General features: G+C 40.6%; 1 protein-coding gene across 4 annotated transcripts; it reads left to right on the top strand.

Annotated features, from left to right (window-relative positions):
- The first annotated feature begins 83 nt into the window (after positions 1 to 83).
- On the top strand, positions 84 to 21,286 carry ETNPPL (ethanolamine-phosphate phospho-lyase). Of its 4 annotated transcripts, none has more exons than XM_005555646.5 (13): positions 84 to 274; positions 2,804 to 2,922; positions 3,190 to 3,349; positions 6,703 to 6,777; positions 8,464 to 8,554; positions 10,431 to 10,547; positions 12,445 to 12,527; positions 13,925 to 14,150; positions 15,518 to 15,672; positions 16,678 to 16,767; positions 17,001 to 17,131; positions 19,465 to 19,532; positions 20,714 to 21,286. In XM_005555646.5, exons 1-13 carry the CDS (start codon positions 219 to 221, stop codon positions 20,840 to 20,842), a joined length of 1,500 nt encoding a protein of 499 aa, XP_005555703.3. In that variant the 5' UTR covers positions 84 to 218; the 3' UTR covers positions 20,843 to 21,286. The 4 variants fall into 4 exon arrangements, with proteins under 4 accessions (XP_005555703.3, XP_073896373.1, XP_073896374.1 ...); XM_074040272.1 differs by having other exon boundaries at positions 84 to 350; XM_074040273.1 differs by lacking the exon at positions 12,445 to 12,527.
- The last annotated feature ends 246 nt before the right edge of the window (positions 21,287 to 21,532 follow it).

The following is a 21,532-nucleotide window of genomic DNA, read 5'->3' as shown; positions in this document are numbered from 1 at the left end:
GCCCCGGCGGGGGAGGAGGAGGGACTTGGCGGAGGTCAACGCCAGAGCCAGACTTAAAAGGGAGATAATCCTAGCTAGTTGATGACACCAGTGACTTCCGACGCCCCGGGCAAGAGAACGCCACGAGGGATAACCGGAGGAAGGCCGGGGCCGCCAAGGCAGTCCCAGGCTAGCGAAGGAGGTGCGCAGACCGGACAGACGCCCTGCACCCCGCCACCATGTGCGAGCTGTACAGCAAGCGGTACACTCTGGCGCTGAGGAAGAAGCACATCGGGTAAGGGCACCCTGGCCCAGAAGAAAGTGCAGAGAGGGGGCAATAACGAGTGCAGAGGTTGGAGAGATGAAGCCGGGTAGGGAACCAGCGATGCCACCGCCGCCCTCCGTGCCCGCCGCCCCTGTGCACACGCCCTGCGCGCCTCCACCTGCAGGGGCCGCGCGGGCTCCCAGAAACGCTCCTGGAGCCCGGAACACTGGGCTCCCTGCCCGCTCGAAAGTCCCCGGCTCGCTCTGCAGCCTGCGGACTAGCGGGGGCTGCCGGCCGGCTAGAGGGGTTGGTGGATGACAGCCAATAGCCCTAGCAGACACCATTCCAGGGATGGGAGGTGGGTGGGAGAAAGATAGCGCTCCGCCACCCCCATCCAACTCGAAGGTTTTTGGAAACTGTGAACTCAGAAATGTTTTCATGATGGCTCTGCAAACAAACTAATTCTGACAATTTTTACTTAAAGTGAGTTTTTTCTTTTTGCATGCTTGGTTAAGCGGTGAAGTGTTAACCTAGCCAATGGAAAACTTGAAACCACTTTCTGTTAGAAAAGCAGAGATTTTATTTGGATCCCTCTTACCCAACTTGGTCTCCCAAGCTGTGTTCTCCCCAGTCTGCTTGTCTTGCCCCTGTCACAGACGACTTGGTAATCTGATGGTGAGCATATAAGACCGACGGGGCTCTGGCCCTCGTTGGGTGTCATATTAGTGTGACCTCTGTCAAATTACTTTAATTGTCTCTTCTATGAAAGTAAGAATAACATTCTACTTCACAGGAGCAAGCAGATGAGATTAATATGTTAGTGTTTTGTGGGTGGTTTTTAAAAAGATACGTGTAAATATAAATGATGATTCATGATCCCGAACACTGTAAAGTCAACCGTCTGCAATATTCACTTGAAATGAAAGACTGCAGCGGGGCCAGTGGGCATGAGAGAGCGCTTGAGGTTACAAGGAGGAAAACAATCCGCATCCTCTTCGGAGGAATGCTGGACAGTTTCTCAGACTGAAGCTCCTCACCCAACTGGAGGGGTTTCTAGATGGTGGTTTGGAAGACTAGTCCCGTCTCAGCCGCCAAGTGGGGTCAAAATAGTCCAGTTCTTCCCCCATTAATCAATCACTACCCTACTTTTTCTAATCACTCACTCTGTTAGTTTTCAATCTTACATAGTTAGATTCCAGTGAATGCCTAATAGTTTCTGACATGAGCAGAACAAATTTTCTAAAAGCACGAGTGTAGCCATGGGCTGACTGGAAGAAGGAGAATTTTACCTCAAGTCTGACGGGCAAGGTGGAAAACGTGTTAAAAAGGCAATGTGAAGTCTGCAGCTTTCAGCCCACAACCTTAACAAAGATTTTTTTTTTGGATTTTAACTTTTAGGTGTAAACAGCTGAGTTTGAACCAATAAGAAATTCTTATAAAATATTATTTTCATTTCAGCTGATGATGCTGAAAAAGCATCAATATATAACACACCCTTATGCAATTTTAAAATTTGAGGTTACCTACTGCTCATAATAATCAAAATTCCTTCTAAACAGTTACATATCAATTTAGTATATTTCTACTACTAAAACTACCTCCAATGCGTGTGAGGGCTTTTTTGTGTGTATGCAAAATCACCAAAATAAATAAATATATTTAACTTTAGTTCTTAAATATTCATAAAGCCAAGATTAGAAGGCTTTATGAAATTTCTGTGTGATAAAATGTATACTCCAGACATTCATCCAAATAAAAGTATGGATGACTTTATTATGCTCAAAAAACATATTAAGTGGTTAGAAGCATAATTGAATTTCATTAGTTAATAATGGAAAATCCATTTGATACAGGACAAGTACCACTCAAAATACATGAAAATGAAAATGATCTATAAAACTTCGTAGTATTTAACTCTAGGTTATTTGTATTTAGTTTTCAGTGCTATTCATGTCTTTATACATTAGATTGAAGGGGAAATAGAGATGTCTACCTTGGGCGATGGCACAACACAGCCTACTTGCAAATTCTGATTTTCTCATTTACTGTCTGTGGAACCTTAAGCCAGTTTCTTAATTTCTCTGTGCCTTGGTCTCCTCACCTGTGAGAGTGAGAATGATAATAACCTCTATTGCATAGGATTGTTGGCAGAATTAAATAATATTTACAAAATATGTAACAGTTTCTGACACATTAAGCCCCCCAAAAAAACTTGTCTTTTTTTTTTTTCTGATAGAACAAAATTTCTCAAAGGAAAAGTAGTTATTGGTTTGTGTGATTAGAACCATCAGAGAGCGGATTCATGTGCCTCTAATAAACTGTCAAATCATGGCACATTTAACATAACAAGCATAAGGAATGTGAACAATGTCATGAATGGGGGATTAACATAAAAGTTTCCAGGTTTACATGAGATGAAAAGAAATGTATGTCATCCAGGTTGTGCTTTCCCTTTCCTTTATGTAATTGTACTTTTCCACAGATGGTGACCTTCATTGAGAAGGAAAAATACTGAGAGTAGTCCTACCAGACCAAAGTGTTTTCTTTGATTATTTCTAGGCCCTCATGCAAAGTTTTCTTTGCGTCAGATCCCATCAAAATAGTGAGAGCCCGGAGGCAGTACATGTTTGATGAGAACGGTGAACAGTACTTGGACTGCATCAACAATGTTGCCCATGGTAAATGTCCTGTCCTTGCAGTGCTTTGAAGGAAATGTTCATGGAGTAAAACTGACTTGGAACACTTAATATTTGTCTAGGGAATTGCAGTGGCTGCAGTTCCTGTGCTGAGTGGGCCAGTAGTCTTAGCGGGGAAAATCTCAGTAAAATATGGAAGAGAAAGGAACTCAACTTTTGTTTGTTTGTTTGTTTGCTTCATCATTCCTCTTATTCCCAGGCACTTAGAATTCTAACTTACTTGTTGGGCTTTTGTTTCATAAACTTTAGTGGGACACTGTCACCCAGAAGTGGTCAAAGCTGCCTTGAAACAGATGGAACTGCTAAATACAAATTCTCGATTCCTCCACGACAACATTGTTGAGTATGCCAAGCGCCTTTCAGCCACTTTGCCGGAGAAACTCTCTGTTTGTTATTTTACAAATTCAGGGTATGTTTCATGGTTTCCCACCCCTCCCCATTCCCACTAAGCTTTGTCTACTCTTTCACACAAATCTTTCCTTTTGATTCATGGTGGAGCTTGTCTAAAAAGGTCTGCTGAGTTTCTTGCCATTCACTAAGTGATCACACATTAGGGACCTGGCCTTTCTGGTTCTCCCACTTTATTCCAAGACTCTGAATCAAACTGGTCAAATGATGCTCACCTCCTCAGGCAGTGCAATAAGTAGCTAAAGGATCAATAGGCCAAGATATTCTTTCAATGAGTGTATGAGGAACTTTAGCCAAGAAATAACTCTACTAAACAAGCTATAACTTTTTAAAGATTTTTGATTGTTGAAAATTAAGCATATTTCCCCAACACAAACACAAGAAAAGAAAGAAGGCCTGCCTGTAAAAAGTGGCTCGCACCTGTAATCCCCGCAGTTTGGGAGGCTGAGGAGGGCAGACCACGAGGCCAGGAGATTTAGACCATCCTAGTTAACACAGTGAAACCCTGTCTCTACTAAAAGTACAAAAAATTAGCCAGGCGAGGTGGTGGGTGCCCGTGGTCCCAGCTACTCGGGAGGCTGAGGCAGGAGAATGGCATGAACCCGGGAGGGGGAACTTGCAGTGAGCCAAGACCATGCCACTGCACTCCAGCCTGGGCAACAGAGTCAGACTCCGTCTCAAAAAAAAAAAAAAAAAAAGAAAAAGAAAAAGGAAAGAAAGAAAGAAAGGAAGAAGAGGGAAACTCAAATAGATACATTTCAAGTTTCATTTATTTATTTATTTAGTTATTTTTTTGAGATGGAGTTTCGCTCTTTTTCCCCAGGCTGAAGTGTAATGGCACTATCTCAGCTCATTGCAACCTCCACCTCCCGAGTTCAAGCGATTCTCCTGCCACAGCCTCCTGAGTAGCTGGGATTACAGGTATGCGCCACCGCGCCCAGCTAATTTTGTATTTTAGTAGAAATGGAGTTTCTCCATGTTAGTCAGGCTGGTCTCAAACTCCTGACCTCAGGTGATCCGCCTGCCTCAGCCTCCCAAAGTGCGGGGATTACAGGCATGAGCAACCGCGCCCAGCCAGAAGGAGCACCACTGCATGAGGCTACCAGCAGCACCTCAGGGTCAGTGTGTGGTCCCTGGGGCCAGCACCAACGCCCACAGGCTGGCCATCCCCACGCAGGCCCCTTGGGCCGCCTCAACTTTTTAACTTAGTTTTTTTGTTTTGTTTTGTTTGTTTTTTAGTGACAGGGACTCATTATGTTGCCCAGGCTGCTCTTGAACTCCTGGACTCAAGCAATCTGCCCACCTCAGCCTTCCAAAGTGCAGGGATTACAGATGTGAGCCACCGTGCCTGGCCCCTACTTTTAAATTCTGTAAATTCAAATCATTGTATATCCATTCTATAGACTATTATGCAGATATCTAGAAGTATGTTTTTGCAAATGCATGCCTAAATATGTGCTTGAAATGCAATATTATATTAGGGGAAGCTATATAAATGTATAGTAGAAACTCCTATTTTAAAAATGAAATATGGTTGGGGGTGGTGGCTCATGCCTGTAATCCCAGCACTTTGGGAGGCCAAGGCGGGTGGATCACGAGGTCAAGAGATCAAGACCATCCTGGCCAACATGGTGAAACCCTGTCTGTACTAAAAATACAAAAATTAGCTTGGCGTGGTGGTGCACACCTGTAGTCCCAGCTACTTGGGAGGCTGAGGCAGGAGAATTGCTTGAACCAGGGAGTCAGGTTGCAGTAAACCAAGATCATGCCACTGCACTCCAGCCTTGCAACAGCATGAGACTCCGTCAAAAAAAAAAAAAAAGAAAAAGAAAAAAGAAAAGAAAAGAAAAGAAAGAAATATATATGAAAATTAACTATTAGACATTTTGTGAATATTTGATTATATGACTCTCTGTGATTCACTTTGCATTAAGATATTTTAAAACCAAATTTATATCCAGCGTGGTGGGTCACACCACTACACTTGGCTCAGCTTCCCAAAGTGTTGGGGTTATAGGGTGAGCCACTATGCCTGGCCTAATTTTTGTGTTTTTTGTGGAGATGGGGTTTCACCATGTTGCCCAGGCTGGTCTCAAACTCGTGGGCTCAAGCAATCTGCCCGCCTCAGCCTCCCAAAGTGCTAGGATTACAGACATGAGCCACTGCACCCATCCAAGACTAATATTCTTTTTTTTTAATTTAAAAAAATATTTCATTATTTTCAGAGACAGGGTCTCGCTAGGTTGGTCAGGTTGATCTTGAACTCCTGACCTCAAGAAATCTTCCTGCCTTGGCCTACCAAAGTGCTAAGATTACAGGCATGAGCCACCACTACCATGCCTGGCCAACAAAATATTCTTAAAGTAAAAAAGTCTTCAGTCTGAATCCTGCTCTACCTCACATTAGCTATGAGACCTTATTCTGATTACTTTACCTCTCTGAGGCTGTTTTATCCTTAAAAAGGAGATGGTAGTACTTGTAATGTTGTTACAAGAATAAATACAAGCAAAATCCTCAGCATGATGTTTAGCAGATAGTAAACATTCCACTTATTATTATTTTCTTCCTGTGTTTGGTAGTATATTTAGATTATATGAAATACATAGGAAAAAATTTGATACTCATTTTATAGAGAAGGAAGCTAGTCAAATATTGGGTAAATACGACATAGGTTGGCAGCCAACCTAATGGGCCCTCAGTCTCCCATTCCTCCTGTGGAGATCAGGTTTAATGAAGGCTTCTTCACATCCTCAGTCACTATGTGGCTGAACTAAAGTCTGAAATGGGCAGCATATCCTTAATGTTTATTGGGTTTCTTCTATATGTCTCATTCTTTATTGAAAACATCTAGGGAAACTTACATTAGAAGGGTAAAGTGGGTGGGCAAGATAGAGGAAGGAGAGGATTTCAACTTATTATTTTGTAAGTTTCTGAATAAATGTAATCTTACAACTTTGGTAATTAACATCCTAAATGTTTTTTGTTGTTGTTGTTGTTGTTGTTGTTGTTCTGGAGATGGAGTCTCACTCTGTTACCCAGGTTGGAGTGCAGTGGGGCGATCTCCACTCACTGCAACCTCCACCTCCCAGGTTCAAGCAATTCTCCTGCCTCGGCCTCCCAAGTAGCTGAGACTATAGGCCCACGCTGCCATGCCTGGCTAATTTTTTGTATTTTAGTAGACACGGGGTTTCACCGTGTTGCCTAGTCTGGTCTCTAACTTCTGAGCTCAGGCAATCGGCCCTCCTTGGCCTCCCAAAGCGCTAGGATTACAGGTGTGAGCTACCGTGCCTGGCACATCCTAAATGTTTTAAAAAGAGATTGTGTCAGTGTCCTCTCTCTCTGTTATCTTAATAGATCCGAAGCCAACGACTTAGCCTTACGCCTGGCTCGGCAGTTCAGAGGCCACCAGGATGTGATCACTCTTGACCAGTAAGTGTTGGACACAAGGTTTCTAAGCAAGAAGATTCTTCAGAGACAAAATCGTATTGATCCTATCCATACTAGTACCATAAACACACGTGAAGGAGGACAGATATATGGAGCAATGTTTTTTAAAATTATGTACTAAGCTATCAAGGCCGGCTTAAATCCAGAGGAATACTTAATTCCTTCTAAGTACCAGGAAGTGGGAGAGGCTCTCTTGGGTACTGTGGGGGATGTAGCTTCATGGAGTTTGCATGAATCATGGATTACTTTTCACACATTATTTTTTGAACCACTAGTAACATGTAAGTAATAAAATTGCTTTCCAAATAAGAATACAATTAATTTCCAAAAAATTCAAGCACTCACTTCACTATTACGATTATTCGTGGTCACTAATTTTAAAGATAACAATTTAAAGCAAATTTTAAAGAAAACCAGCAGCCAGGTAAAATTTAAAACTTTTTCATTAGCCTGTAATTATTAACAGTCACTATCTAATCTTAGCTCTCAAACATGAATTTATTACATTTTAAATAAGAAATCTGGCAACTTCCATCTTTCTTAGACTTTTTTTTTTTTTTTTTTTGAGACGGAGTCTTGCTGTGTCGCCCAGGCTGGAGTGCAGTGACGCGATCTCCACTCACTGCAACCTCCGCCTCCTGGGTTCAAGCAATTCTCCTGCCTCAGCCTCTGGAGTTAGCTGGTATTACAGGCGCCTTCCGCCATGCCCAACTAACTTTTCTGTATTTTTAGTAAAGACAGGGTTTCACCATGTTGGCCAGGCTGGTTTTGAGCTCCTGACCTTAAGTTATCCGCCCTCCTCAGCCCCACAAAGTGCTATGATTACAGGCGTGAGCCACCAAGCCCAGCCTAGGGATATTTTTTCTTTTAAATTTTTGTCTACTCCTCCACCCCACTCACTGACTTCAGATGTAGAGGGTGAAGTTAAATATGCACCTCATTTCATGCCCTTCCCAATTGCTTTTGGGAACTTATTAATAAACTATTTGCCAAGGCTGATGTCCAGAATGGTATTTCCTAGGGTTTCTTCTAGGATTTTTACAGTTTTAAGTCTCAAATTTAAGTCTTTAATCCATGTTGAGTTAATTTTTGTATATTGTAAAAGGCAGGAGTCCAGTTTCATTCTTTTGCATATGGCTAGCCTCAATCTTAGTTCTTAAAAAGGCCTCCTTTTCCTTATCAAGTAGTATTTGCCTAATATTTGCAAGTGGACATGCTTTAGAAATCATCCCAAACAGAAACAGATGCCCATTCTATGAGATGAAGTTGTTTTTAAATTTACTAGAATGTAACACACATTCTTTTAACACATTTAAAGAATACATACATGTAAAGTATTGCATGAGGATATAGAAAACAATTTTTCACATTTAGACAATCTGATTTAGCAATATAATCCAAATACATCAGTTTTTCCCAACTAAAAAGAAATTGTCAATGAGGACACATGCTTGGCTTTCTGTGGGTTTTATTACATGTAAAGGAAGAATTGGACACATTAAGGGCCAGTCTTGCCATGAAAAATTAGATCCCATATAGTCAAATCTGGCACCAATGTTGAGATTCTCCCTGGATGGATACATATGGATGAAATGCAACACTGGTTTTCGTATATTTGAAAACATCTCTCTTGGAATTATTTTGGTTATTTTTTTTTTCTCTTTTCAGTGCTTACCATGGTCACCTATCATCCTTAATTGAGATTAGCCCATATAAGTTTCAGAAAGGAAAAGATGTCAAAAAAGAATTTGTACATGTGGTAAGTGTCTTAGAATCCTAAATCAGAATGTTAGTACTGGAGGAATGCTTAATGATAATCCAGCACAATGCTTTCATCTAAATGAACCATGAAAGAGAAACTAAAATCAAGAGCAGTTATGTGGCTTGCTAAGGTCAAAGGGCTAAATAATGACAGAATGTTATTTAAAATCTGTTTATCTATTTAAAATATATCGATGAGTATTACAATAGGCAAATTAGTTTAGTAGTTGTTCAGAGCTATCATTTTATTTTTCTTGCTCCTTAATCTTCAGTTACATTTTCTGTCACAAATGCCAACTCAAAATTCAGAGTTGAACTAAGTGTGTATTTAAATTGCTCTTGGCCGGGCACAGTGGCTCACGCCTGTAATTCCAACACTTTGGGAGACCGAGGCGGGCAGATCACTTGAGATCAGGAATTAAAGACCAGCCTGGACAACATAGTGAAATCCTGTCTCTACTTTAAAACAGTACAAAAATTAGCCAGGTGTGGTGGCAGGCGCCTGTAGTCCCAGCAACTTGGGAGGCTGAGGCAGGAGAATCCCTTGAACCCGGGAGGTGGAGGTTGCAGTGATCTGAGATCATGTCACTGCACTCTCCAACCCAGGTGACACAGCGAGACTCCATCTCAAAAAAAAAAAAAAAAAGGAAAAAAATAAAAAATTACATTGCTCTGTAGAATAATGCTAAATTATTATATAGCTTTATTAAGTAAAATAAAGAAACCAACCAAGGTGTTGAAAAAGTAAAGTTTATTTGGTATGTTTGTCTTAACTGAGGATCAGCATAATTTCCTTTTTTCTTTTTTTTTTTTTTTTTTTTTTTGAGACAGAGTCTCACTTTGCTACCCAGGCTGGAGTGCAGTGGCATGATCTTGGCTCACTGAAACCTTCGCCTACCATGTTCAAGTGATTCTTTAGCCTCAGCCTCCAGAGCAGCTGGGATTACAGGCATACTCTACCAAGCCCTGCTAATTTTTGTATTTTTTGTAGAGACAGCGTTTCATCGTGTAGGCCAGGCTGATCTCAAACTCCTGACCTTAAGAGACTGGCACACCTCAGCCTCCCAAAGATTACAGACGTGAGCCACCGCGCCTGGCCAATTTCTTGAGAATCATCAATACTTTCTTTCAAGATTTTAAGATCTGGAGTGAGTGCTAACACACTCTAGTTTTCTGAATGATTACGATTTGTAATATAGTTGATCAGTGTTGGCTCATTTTAAATACTGGCTAGTTAATACAGTTTCCTTTCACTGACATTTTAAAATAGTATCATCACACTTGTTGATTTGAATTTTCTATTTATGTGAGGAGGGATATAGTCTTGATTTATAGCAGTCTGGAAGCAAATCCAAGCTTCTGTTCACAATTCGAAGATGTCAGTTCTTCACAGAATTTAGAAATGTTAAGGAAAAAAAAGAACAAAAAAACCTAAAGTATCTTAAGTTCACATGATCACCATTCTAACATGTTCTTGTGGGGAAATGCCTTTTTGTTTTGTTTTATTTTGTTTTGTTGTTTTTGAGATGGAGTCTTGCTCTGTTGCCCAGGCTGGAGTACAGTGGCGCAGTCTCGGCTCACTGCAAGCACTGCCTCCCGGATTCACGCCATTCTGCTGCCTCGGTCTCTTGAGTAGCTGGGACTACAGGTGCCCATCACCACGCCTGGCTAATTTTTGTATTTTTAGTAGAGAGGGGGTTTCACCTTATTAACAAGGATGGTCTCGATCTCCTGACCTCGTGATCCACCCGCCTTAGCCTCCCAAAGTGCTGGGATTACAGGCGTGAGCCACTGCACCCGGCTGGGAAATGCCTTTTTTTTAAGGTTTGTCGAAAGGGCAAATTACAAGCAACTGCATTATTTGACGTTTTCAGGCACCAACTCCAGATACTTACAGAGGAAAATATAGAGAAGACCATGCAGACCCAGCCAGTGCTTATGCAGATGAAGTGAAGAAAATCATTGAAGATGCTCATAATAGTGGAAGGAAGGTTTGTATTTATAGCTTTGGAAACATCTCAACATCTTTTATAAAAGGGATTGGAACTGTTGGGATTCAACGAAGAGATGGAAAAGGATTATATCTAATGTCCCTTTCTGTTCTTCTCTAGTTATTTTTTCACTTGATTCAAACTTCAAAAAGTGCGTTATTACAATCATACCTCTAAGACTGTCTACTTTTATTTATCCTGGAAATACAACCACTATCTGGTTCCAGAACTGGTGGCCTAATTCTGACCTTTTCAGTGGTATGCAGGGTCTAGTCTAGAGGGGTAGGGGTCATTATATGGTGAAGGGAAGAGAAGAGACAAAGTAGCCCTGGGACCTCAGGATCAATGCAGACTTCCAGACCCACAAGGGAGCCTTGGTGCTTCCCTTGAACTTCAACCTTCTTGAAGCCATGGAGCCTGGAGCTGGTTTGCACCTGGGTAAGCCAAGGCAGAAAATGTTCTTCCGAACTGGGCCTGGACTTCTAAGACAGAAACAAAATCCTTGAGAGCAGGAAAAAAGTATTTTCATTTTCTCAGTCTTCACCCTACTGTCTTCAGCTTAATACTCAATTCTCAGCCCATCTGTAGGTTACTTATGTGGATTTTAATGCAACTTGACAATATTTTGCCTTAAAATTAGCTTATGGCATAGACTTGGCTATTTTAAAAAACCTTAACTGAAATAAAAATGAGGCCTTTTCTTTTTCTAATTAACTCAGATATTTCTGTCTTCATTACTGGAGAGCCATTCACATTTCTTAACTGCTGCTGCTTCTTTTTTTTTTTTTTTTTTTTTTGGCTAACCCGTTTGTTTTTCATATCTTCTTATGTGAAACATCTGTGCAGGTAGACATAAAGCTCTATGTGTTGTGGGGAGCTTCAGACTCTTGCTTTTCAAATGTGGTCTGTACCTGTTTAAACAAATGGCAAACAACACTTTTAGGAAAAAATTTACATTAACAAGATCTTACAGACTCTTTGCTGCTAAAAGAGGGTTTGAATAATTTTTCGAAAACTTAGCATTCAACATTTATTGGATTATTGCTATCATATTAGCAGTGCTGAAAGCAATGAACAAATATAAGATCAGTGCTTCAGAATATTAGATGTGCTTGCAAAGTCCTGGAATGGTACAGCAAAAATCTTGAGTCCAACAGCCTTATTTTATAGCTAAGAAACTAAATATCTAAAAAGTGAAGGATTTAACCCAAGGTCTTACAATTACTAAGGGGTAATCTGAACTAGAACCGGAGTTCTCTTGATTTCTCATCTCACATTCTTTGTGCTTTCCCTTCAACATTATCTATTTCCTATTTCTCTTTTCTTAGTCTCTAGAATGATTCATCTGTAGTTCCTATTGTTAACTGCTTACTGTTGAGTTAAGCGTGGTTTAGGGCAAAACCTAGAAATACAGCACAGTAACTATAATGTGTGGCCACAAACCACCCTCCCATTTCCATGGTGCAAATTCCAGCCTCAGGCAGCCTTACTTCACCAAGCTTAAGAAACAGGCATCACAACAATGCCCTTGGAACCTAGGTAACTTTTTACAGGTTCATAACCAAAGACTAATAAAAATATCAGTCTTACTCAGTTCATCCTAATGAAACTGCTGCATGTAGTGATAGAGAAATGGAAGTTGCCCTCTCATCTCCTCTATTTTTCAGGGTAGCTGTATTTTCAGGGTACCTAGATTTTCAGAAGTTAATGCTTTAAATCAATTGCTTTTCCAGCATAGACACCCTTTCTTTTTTCTTTAATCAAATGGCCAATTTGCCACTTGCTACAGGTCTATTCCTAGCTATTTTTTTAAAAAAACCTGCTCTATAAGATATCCTCTTTTTGGGGGGGTTGTAGGGGGACCTAATGGACTTTGACCCCATCTTCTCTTGTATAGATTGCTGCCTTTATTGCTGAATCCATGCAGAGTTGTGGCGGACAAATAATTCCTCCAGCAGGCTACTTCCAGAAAGTGGCAAAGTATGTACTTGACTTGGGCCTCCTTGGTCAAACTGAGAACACTGTGACAATTCTGTAGGGCCATACTAGTTGCTAAGATATTAAAATAATTCCTGATTAGCTGGTAAATAGCCACACCTGAGCGCCTGCCATCCCAGGACTCCTGGATGCTCTCTCAGCCTTCCCCAAGATCCAGCATGTACAAGGTTAACACATGGTCCAACAACGGGAGTTCAGAACTCTGCTCCAGCCCCCAGCCTGCATCCTCTCTGATTGACTAGTACCAAATCTGTATTAGTCAGGGTTCACTAGAGGGACTGAACTAATCATATATATATAATCATACACACACACACATATACACACACACACACGGGGGTATTAAGTATTAACTTACTTGATCACAAGGTCCCACAATAGGCTGTCTGCAAGCTGAGGAGAAAGGATAGCCAGTTCAAGCCCCAAAAGTGAAGAACCTGGAGTACAATGTTTGAGGGCAGGAAGCATCCAGCATGGGAGAAAGATGTAGGCTGGGAGGCTGGGCCAGTCTCTCATTTTCACATTTTTCTGCCTGCTTTATATTTGCTGGCAGCTGAATAGATTGTGCCCACCAGATAAAGGGCGAGTCTGCCTTTCACAGTCCACTGACTCAAATGTTAATCTCTTTTGGCAACACCCTCACAGACACAGCCAGGATCAATACTTTGTGTCCTTCAATCCAATCAAGTTGACACTCAGTATTAACCATCACACAAGCCTTCCCAATTGGTAAATATTTGAAGACTAACCCTGTTACCAACTACTTGTTTGATTCTTTCTCTTCCCACTTAACATACTGTAATAAGACTGGGTGCTGTGGCTCATGCCTATAATCTTAGCACTTTGGGAGGCCAAGGCAGGAGGATCACCTGAGGCCAGGACTTCAATACCCTTCAATAACAGGGCAATATAGCAAGACTCCCTCTCTACAAAACTTTTTTAAAAATATTATCTGGGCGTAGTGGCCCATTCCTGTAGTTCCAGCTACTCGGCAGAGCAGGCTGAGGTGGGAGGATGGCTTGAGCCCAAGGGTTTGAGGTTACAGGGAGTTTGATCTCACCACTGCACTCCAGCCTGGGCAACAGAATGAGACCCCATCTCTCTTAAAATTTTTTTAAAAATACTGCAATATAGCTTACTTTAAGCAGCACAAACCCAACTGGTATGGAATATATCTAATTTAAAAATTATGTGATTATATTGTAAAATCAATGACATTTATGTGGGGTTTAGAGTACTGAAATGTTTTTTAACAAAAATTAATTCTTCAGGTTAACAACATTTTTTTTTTTTTTTTGTCTACAATAATTTGCATCTTTGTGGTTGGGTTTGGGGATCTCAGTGACCTGAATGCATTAGACTGCTGCTTTGCTTTTCAGATATGTGCACGGCGCAGGGGGTGTGTTTATAGCTGATGAAGTTCAGGTGGGCTTGGGCCGAGTTGGGAAACATTTCTGGAGCTTCCAAATGGATGGTGAAGACTTTGTTCCAGACATCGTCACAATGGGAAAACCTATGGGCAACGGCCATCCAGTGGCATGCGTGGTAACAACCAAAGAAATTGCAGAAGCCTTCAGCAGCTCTGGGATGGAATATTTTAATACGGTACATTTTGGTCTCCAACTTTAATGCTAAGAAGGAAAAACAATGCATGTTCTTATATTTTTTGACAATGTAGTGAAGAATAAAGCTCAGTATTGTCGGCTAACCACCCAGAACTCTGGCCAAAGATTTTCTTATTTTAATAAAACATGTAAATTTTACTTTAAGTTCCGCGATACATGTGTAGAATGTGCAGGTTTGTTACATAGGTATACATGTGCCATGGTGGTTTGCTGCACCTATCAACCCGTCATCTAGGTTTTAAGCCCCACGTGCATTAGGTATGGCCAAACTTTTTTTTTTTTGAGACGGAGTCTCGCGCTCTGTCACCCAGGCTGGAGTGCAGTGGCGCGATCTCGGCTCACTGCAAGCTCCGCCTCCCAGGTTCACGCCATTCTCCTGCCTCAGCCTCTGAGTAGCTGGGACTACAGGCGCCCGCCACCACGCCCGGCTAGTTTTTTGTATTTTTAGTAGAGACGGGGTTTCACCATGTTAGCCAGGATGGTCTCGATCTCCTGACCTCGTGATCCACCCGCCTCGGCCTCCCAAAGTGCTGGGATTACAGGCTTGAGCCACCGCGCCTGGCCAAGGCCAAACTTTTATCTAACCGGATTTCATTCTATCTGGCAAAATGCTTCTTGTATTTCTGCTTGTATATCTTTACCTGTCCTAAAACAGTCTTATTAATTTTTCCAATGATAGATGATTGCCTTGCTAAATTCCACAGGTTATGATATTTTCATTTCTTTGTTTCATATCATACTTAAATTTCCAAAACACTTCTAAAGTATTTTGGTGACTCAGTACTATGAATGTTATATGGCTGTCATAAGAGATACTGAATTTTTATCTTTGGGATATTATATTTCTTTGCTTTATCCCCATAAGCTTTAAGCTTGGAAAAATTATTGTAGTTTGTTCAGTATATATAATAGGACTTGTTATATCTAAAAGTAAGATTCAAATCTGAGGACATAGATTATTCGGAGAACATGTCATTGCTTAGCTATTTTTACTCAGCTCTTCAAGGGCAGAAACCCCTATTTCCCTCACTGGGCAACACTATGAAATCCTAAACTCCCAACATAATGTCTGGTTTTTGTTTGGATGAGCAAATAAATTCCCTGGTAGTCCTTCATACCAGTTATGCAGCTTGGAGAGTATAATTTAGAATGAATTTTCACTCAATCCTGAATAAATAGAATCATGCTCTATTCTAAATATGAGATGCTAATATTATAAGAGAACATTTTATTAAAATTATATCTTCACTTATGTATGTATGAGCCAAATTCTTATGGATGAGGGAATACCACCAATTCAACTGGTACATTTTCTCATTTGTTGTCTTTTTTTTTTTTTTTTCACAGTATGGAGGAAATCCAGTATCTTGTGCTGTTGGTTTGGCTGTCCTGGATATAATTGAAAATGAAGACCTTCAAAGAAATGCCATGAGAGTAGGGAATTATCTTACTGAGTTACTGAAAAAACAGAAGGCTAAACATACTTTGATAGGCGATATTAGGTATGTTCATTATGAAGTTGTCACGTAGTTACTCATTTTTTTCAAAATAATAATAGTTTGTAAGCTAGGCAACATGGCGAAACCCCATCTCTATTAAAACTACAAAAAATTAGCCAGGTGTGGTGGCGCACACCTGTAGTCCCAGCTACTCGAGAGGCTGAGGCATGAGAATCGCTTGAGCCTGGGAGGTGGAGGTTGCAGTTAGCCGAGATTGTGCCACTGCATTCCAGCCTGGGTCATAGTGTGAAATCCTGTCTCTAATAATAATAATAGCTTATATTTTATCTTGTAAGTTTGCAATAAAGTACATAAAACTAAATCTATAAAACACCAAAAAACAGAGATAGCAAAAATTATTCTTATTCCAGAATCCAGATATCACCACTGTTAACATTTGGGTAGGGCCGGATGTGGTGGTTCACATCTGTAATCCCAGCACCTTGGGAGGCAGAGGCAGGAAGATTGCTTGAGCCCAGGAGTTTGAGACCAGCCTGGGCAACATAACAAGACCTTGTTTCTATAATAAATAAACCAACAACAACAAAAAACATTTCGGTACATGTCTTTCCTGACTTTTATACTTTTTAAATAAAGTTAGGATAATGTCAGCACCCAAAAGATGAAAAGAAGGAACTAAATGTAGCTCTAAATAATTTACTGAAAATTATTTAAAATGCTATTCTGAAAAGCTGGATATTTTTCATATATATATGAAATATTGACATATACATATATGTTAACATTTATCATCATTAACATCCTGAGAAACTAAATAGCATGAAAGGGTTATTTTTAAGCCATTTTCTTTTATAATTGAGAAAAGAAAACTGGATGACAAAAACTAATTTATTTCCAAAGTAGAAACAACTGTGAACATAGATTGGTATCTTGGATTAGTTAGAATTAAACTTGGAAATTAAATGGAAGTTTGGGGATAGTGTTAACTTTTTGTGACAATGGATCGTTGGACAGATTGTGTGTCAAGTTTTTCTTTACCTCTCGCAGGGGCGTTGGCCTTTTTATTGGAATCGATTTAGTGAAGGACCATCTGAAAAGGACCCCTGCCACAGCTGAAGCTCAGCACATCATCTACAAGTAATTCACCCCCACACCCACCTGTTTGGTATCTTGGCTGCAGGATGCCTACCCACTTGAAAGCTTGCTTGACTTCCTCCCATCCCTCTGAAAAAGGAAAGTTTAAAATACATCCTATTTATAACGTGGGATTCTTAAATGCAGAATACTTAAACTGCTCTATGTTCACGTCATTCTTCAGTAATTGTAGTTATCCTTTGCACGCACTCACATGCATTTCCTACACAAATTAGGATGAAAGAAAAACGTGTGCTTCTCAGTGCCGATGGACCTCATAGAAATGTACTTAAAATAAAACCACCTATGTGCTTCACTGAAGAAGATGCAAAGTTCATGGTGGACCAACTTGATGGGGTTCTAACAGGTGGGTCCATGGATCTTTAAGATGTCTTCTTGTTGCCTCTCCCAAACCCACCGGCCTAGTCATAATGACCATATGCATCTTGTTATTCATGATGGAAGTGAGGCAGGGCAGAAATAAATGTGTAACTTTCCATTTAGGACTAGAAAAAGATAACCAAAAAGTAACCACATGGACTCTTAAATTGAAATTTTCAGTTTGTACTCATATAACTCCAAATATAAGTTTTTGCTGAAGGAACATACTGTTTTGTCATTTATTTTTACTTTAGACTAGCTAGCATATTTAAAAGTGCATGTCTGCATTGTGCCATGCACCACAAATACTACAGTGTAGAGTATTTCAGCATTGTGCCATTAATACATGAAACATTTCTGATAAAAAAAATTATATAGGCTAGAGTGTGACAGTTCTTTGCTATATGCTGAATCGTTTAACTTTGCAAGGTTTTTTTTATTTTTTAATTTTTTTTGAGACTGAGTCTCACTCTATCGTCCAGGCTGGAGTGTAGTGTTGTGATCTCAGCTCACTGCAGCCTCCGCCTCCCAGGTTTCAGTGATTCTTCTGCCTCAGCCTCCTGGGTATCTGGGATTACAGGCACCCGCCACCATGCCTGGCTAATTTCTGTATTTTTAGTAGAGATGGGGTTTTACTGTGTTGGCCAGGTTGGTATCGAACTCCTGACCTCAGGCGATCCACCCGCCTCGACTTCCCAAAGTGCTAGGATTACAGATGTAAGTCACCGCATCCAGCCTAACTTTGCATTTTTAACTTTTATTTTTTAATTTTTATCTATTTATTTTCTGAGACAGAGTCTTGCTCTGTCACCCAGGCTGGAGTGCAGTGGTGGGATCTTGGCTCACTGCAACCTCTGCCTCCCAGCTTCAAGCAGTTCTCCTCCCTTAGCCACCTGAGTAGCTGGGACTACAGGAGCGTGCTACCATGCCCATTGTCTATCATAAAAATGTATCTTTTGTTTATATTTTCTATATTATGCAACTAGGTTAATTTATTTCTTTGTTATGAACATACATTGGATTAGAAAGTAAATTAGTACTGTAAAACCATGTTGAATAGCATAAAGCATGATACAAATGATAGGTATTGTTGTTTTTGCTTTAGTTATATTTTCACAATTCAGGGTGGCATGGCAGCACATGCCTATAAGATCCCCGAGGCCAAAGTAGGCAGATCGCTTGAGTTGAGATCAGGATCACTCAGGAGCTGGAGACCAGCCTGGGCAACATGGTGAAAGGTTGTCTCTATTAAAAAAAAAAAAATTAGCTGGACATTGTGGTGCATGCGCCTGTAGCCCCAGCTACTTGGGACTTGGCTGAGGTGAGAGTATCACTTGAGCTGCAAGGTGGAAGTTGCAGTGAGCTGCACCACTACACTTCAGCCTGGGTGACAGAGTAAGACCCTGTCTCTCAAAAAAAAAAAAAAAAAAAAAAAAAAGATTCAACTTCTTTACTCAGCTTTTAGAGTAAAACTGAGAAGATAGGAATCCATATAGCATACAAAATAGATAGTGAATAGTGAATGTTTGGAAACTTGAGAGTCCACCAAAGTTATTAAAAATACGGTCACTGTCTTTGGACTCAGAGTGCATGCTCACATCCAGACCTGGCAAGCATTCCTCACAAGCAGGTGTGTCCTTTGATCCCATAGGGCAGGGTACAAGACAGAGTGTGGCTTGGGACAATCTGTCACTCTACATCTGCATCAACTCAGAGCTTGAGTATTCTTAATAGTGGACCAGAAGAACTTCCTTTGAATAAAGTGAATGACAAATAGGTAAAATGGGCTTAGTGCCACCTATAAATGATAATGGTAAAATACTACAAAAAAAATCTTAAAGTGATTTTAACAGTGACTTTTTTTTTTCTTTGTCTTTTCCTTTTCTTTTTTTTTTTTTTTTTTTTTTTGAGATAGAGTCTTGCTCTGTCGCCCAGGCTGGAGTGCGGTGGCGTGATGTCAGCTCACTGCAACCTCTGCCTCCCGGATTCAGGTGATTCTTCTGCCTCAGCCTCCCAAGTAGCTGGGACTATAGGCGCATGCCACCAAGTCTGGGTTATTTTTGTATTTTTAGTAGAGATGGGGTTTCACCATATTGGCCAGGCTGATCTCAAACTCCTGACCTTGTGATCCGCCTGCCTCGGCCTCCCAAAGTGCTGGGATGACAGGCATGAGCCACCGCGCCCAGCCCATTTTTTTAGCACATAACATTTCCTTCTATTCTTCATTAAAGGTATTGCTAAGATACCAAAGAGACTTTTTTCTTAGGTTTTTATGTTATTTTATGTTATGTCTTCTCCATAATACCTTCCTTGATTTAGTTTTAGAAGAAGCCACGGGAACCAAAAGTGAAAGTGTGACCTCTGAGAATATTCCATGCAAAACAAAGGTAAGAGTCGACTACTTTATTTTTAGAGGGAAAGTTTAAAATTTGGGGAATGTTTAAAAAGGGAATACAAATTTTCAAAAAATTGTGCAATGACCATTAGAACAATACCAGCCTGTATTAGGTTGGCTTATTGTTGCAATTTTGAGTGCACAATTAAATTTCCACAGCAAGTGTCACATCATTTGACAGGACTAAAGCCAAAGAACCATCCTTACAGGATCATTCCCATACCAAAAACAGCCTCGTGGGCCTGCAAAGATGGCCTACAAAATATAGAGGGAGGATTCAACCCGCCTAAGTTCCTTCCTGTTTTTCCTGAGGGCTGCCTGAGACTGCCTCCGATTCTCAAACACTGCCTTTACAATCAGCAGAAGCATTAGCAGGGAGGTTCTGAAGTGCCAGAGTTCGGTTCTAAAATGAACTAAAGTGTAAGCTTCGAATGGCAGTGGGGCCTGGGAACTGTCTGGCACTGCCTGGCCTAGTTTCTGCATTTGATGTGCTTCCAGGAGAGAGCCTTGCCATTCTCTGCTGAGCTGCCGAGGGTGTGAGAAAGAGCACCCTGGACTGGGAAACAGAAAGGCAAAAACTTGAGAGGCTTTGTTGCATAATTTGTTATTTGTTTATGAGTTAGATGCATAAAGGAACACCCAGTGCCTCAAGCCTGCCTGCACATCCAGTGGAGTCAGCAAAGTCTTTTTTCATGATTAAAATCATCAGGCTGTTTGAAGGAGAGCGAGTGATTTGCTAACAGCATGGCTTCTGTCTCGTCTAACAACACAAACCAATTAAAGGAATCAATTATTCTTTGATGTCAAGAATAGTTTATCAAGTCTAAGACAGAATTGCAGCTGTAACTGCTGGTTCCCCAAGCATTAAAAAGAGTCCTGCAAAAAAACAAAACGAAACAAAAGTGTTCAGCACCAGAAATCCCACTTTAGGGTTAGCAAAGTTGGCACACATTTTATGAAAAGTTGACTCGCAGTCCCAGATTTTCTGTTGACATCACATTTTAAATGTCTATTGAAGACACTGAGGAGAGGGTTAGAAAGGAGCAAGCAGTGTTGTTTTGTTTGGTTTCCCTGTGTCCTTTGTTTGTGTGTGGGCTTGTTAAGTCAGTCCTGTGGAGGCTGGTTGGGATTAGAGGTGGATGCCCACTGGAGCTTTGTGTGCCTGTCTTGCAGATGCTGAAAGAAGCCCACGTAGAACTGCTTAGGGACAGCACCACTGACTCCAGAGAAAATCCCAGCAGAAAGAGAAATGGAATGTGCGCAGATACACATTCACTGCTCAGTAAGAGGCTCAAGACGTGAACGATTTGCATTTTAAAGCAAGATGCGATGTCCAGAGTTATAGAGAATGAGTAGATGTGTCTTATCAGTTAATAGCTCTATTGTACCTCTAAAGGTGGAATTGTCAGTTTAGATTCGTAAACAAAAAGGTAAATGAGTAATCAGAATAACCTAAGTGATAATCAAACCGTGTCAGGATTATTAGTTCAGACTCTAGCCTGTTAATTTTCTTACTTGAGATTTCTGAAGCTACCTGATTTATTCTATTAAACGTAAGCTTGCAAACTCAAAATACATTGGCAGGTTTACCTCTCATGTTTTAATGTTTCAAATTAGAGAGCAAAGTGTAACAGGCTCCTTCACTTTTGAGACTTAGTGCCTTAAAATATGTATTCTATAAGGATTTCATATATAAAAGTATATTTATTGACTGTAATAAAATAAAATATGATATAAACAAAAAAATACCAGAAAAGTGTTTACCTACCCTTTGCAGGGAATATTAAGGGTTGGGATGGTAAAAGCAAAGTCATTCAGAAAAAAGTCATAAACAGCAAATATTAAAAAGGGATAGAATAATTCAGACCTCTAGCAAGGAACTTGGTTAATCACCATCCTGTGGGGATTGAGAAGGGAACAAGGAGTATACACAGAAACACACGCATAAAGATGTTTCTGGAACAGCAGCCATAGCTGAAGCAGGGCATTCAG

Source organism: Macaca fascicularis, chromosome 5, assembly GCF_037993035.2.
Source record: "Macaca fascicularis isolate 582-1 chromosome 5, T2T-MFA8v1.1".
NCBI classification, from domain to species: domain Eukaryota; kingdom Metazoa; phylum Chordata; class Mammalia; order Primates; family Cercopithecidae; genus Macaca; species Macaca fascicularis.
Note: the sequence above shows the minus strand (reverse complement) of the source record. Positions and strands in the feature narration are given on the sequence as shown.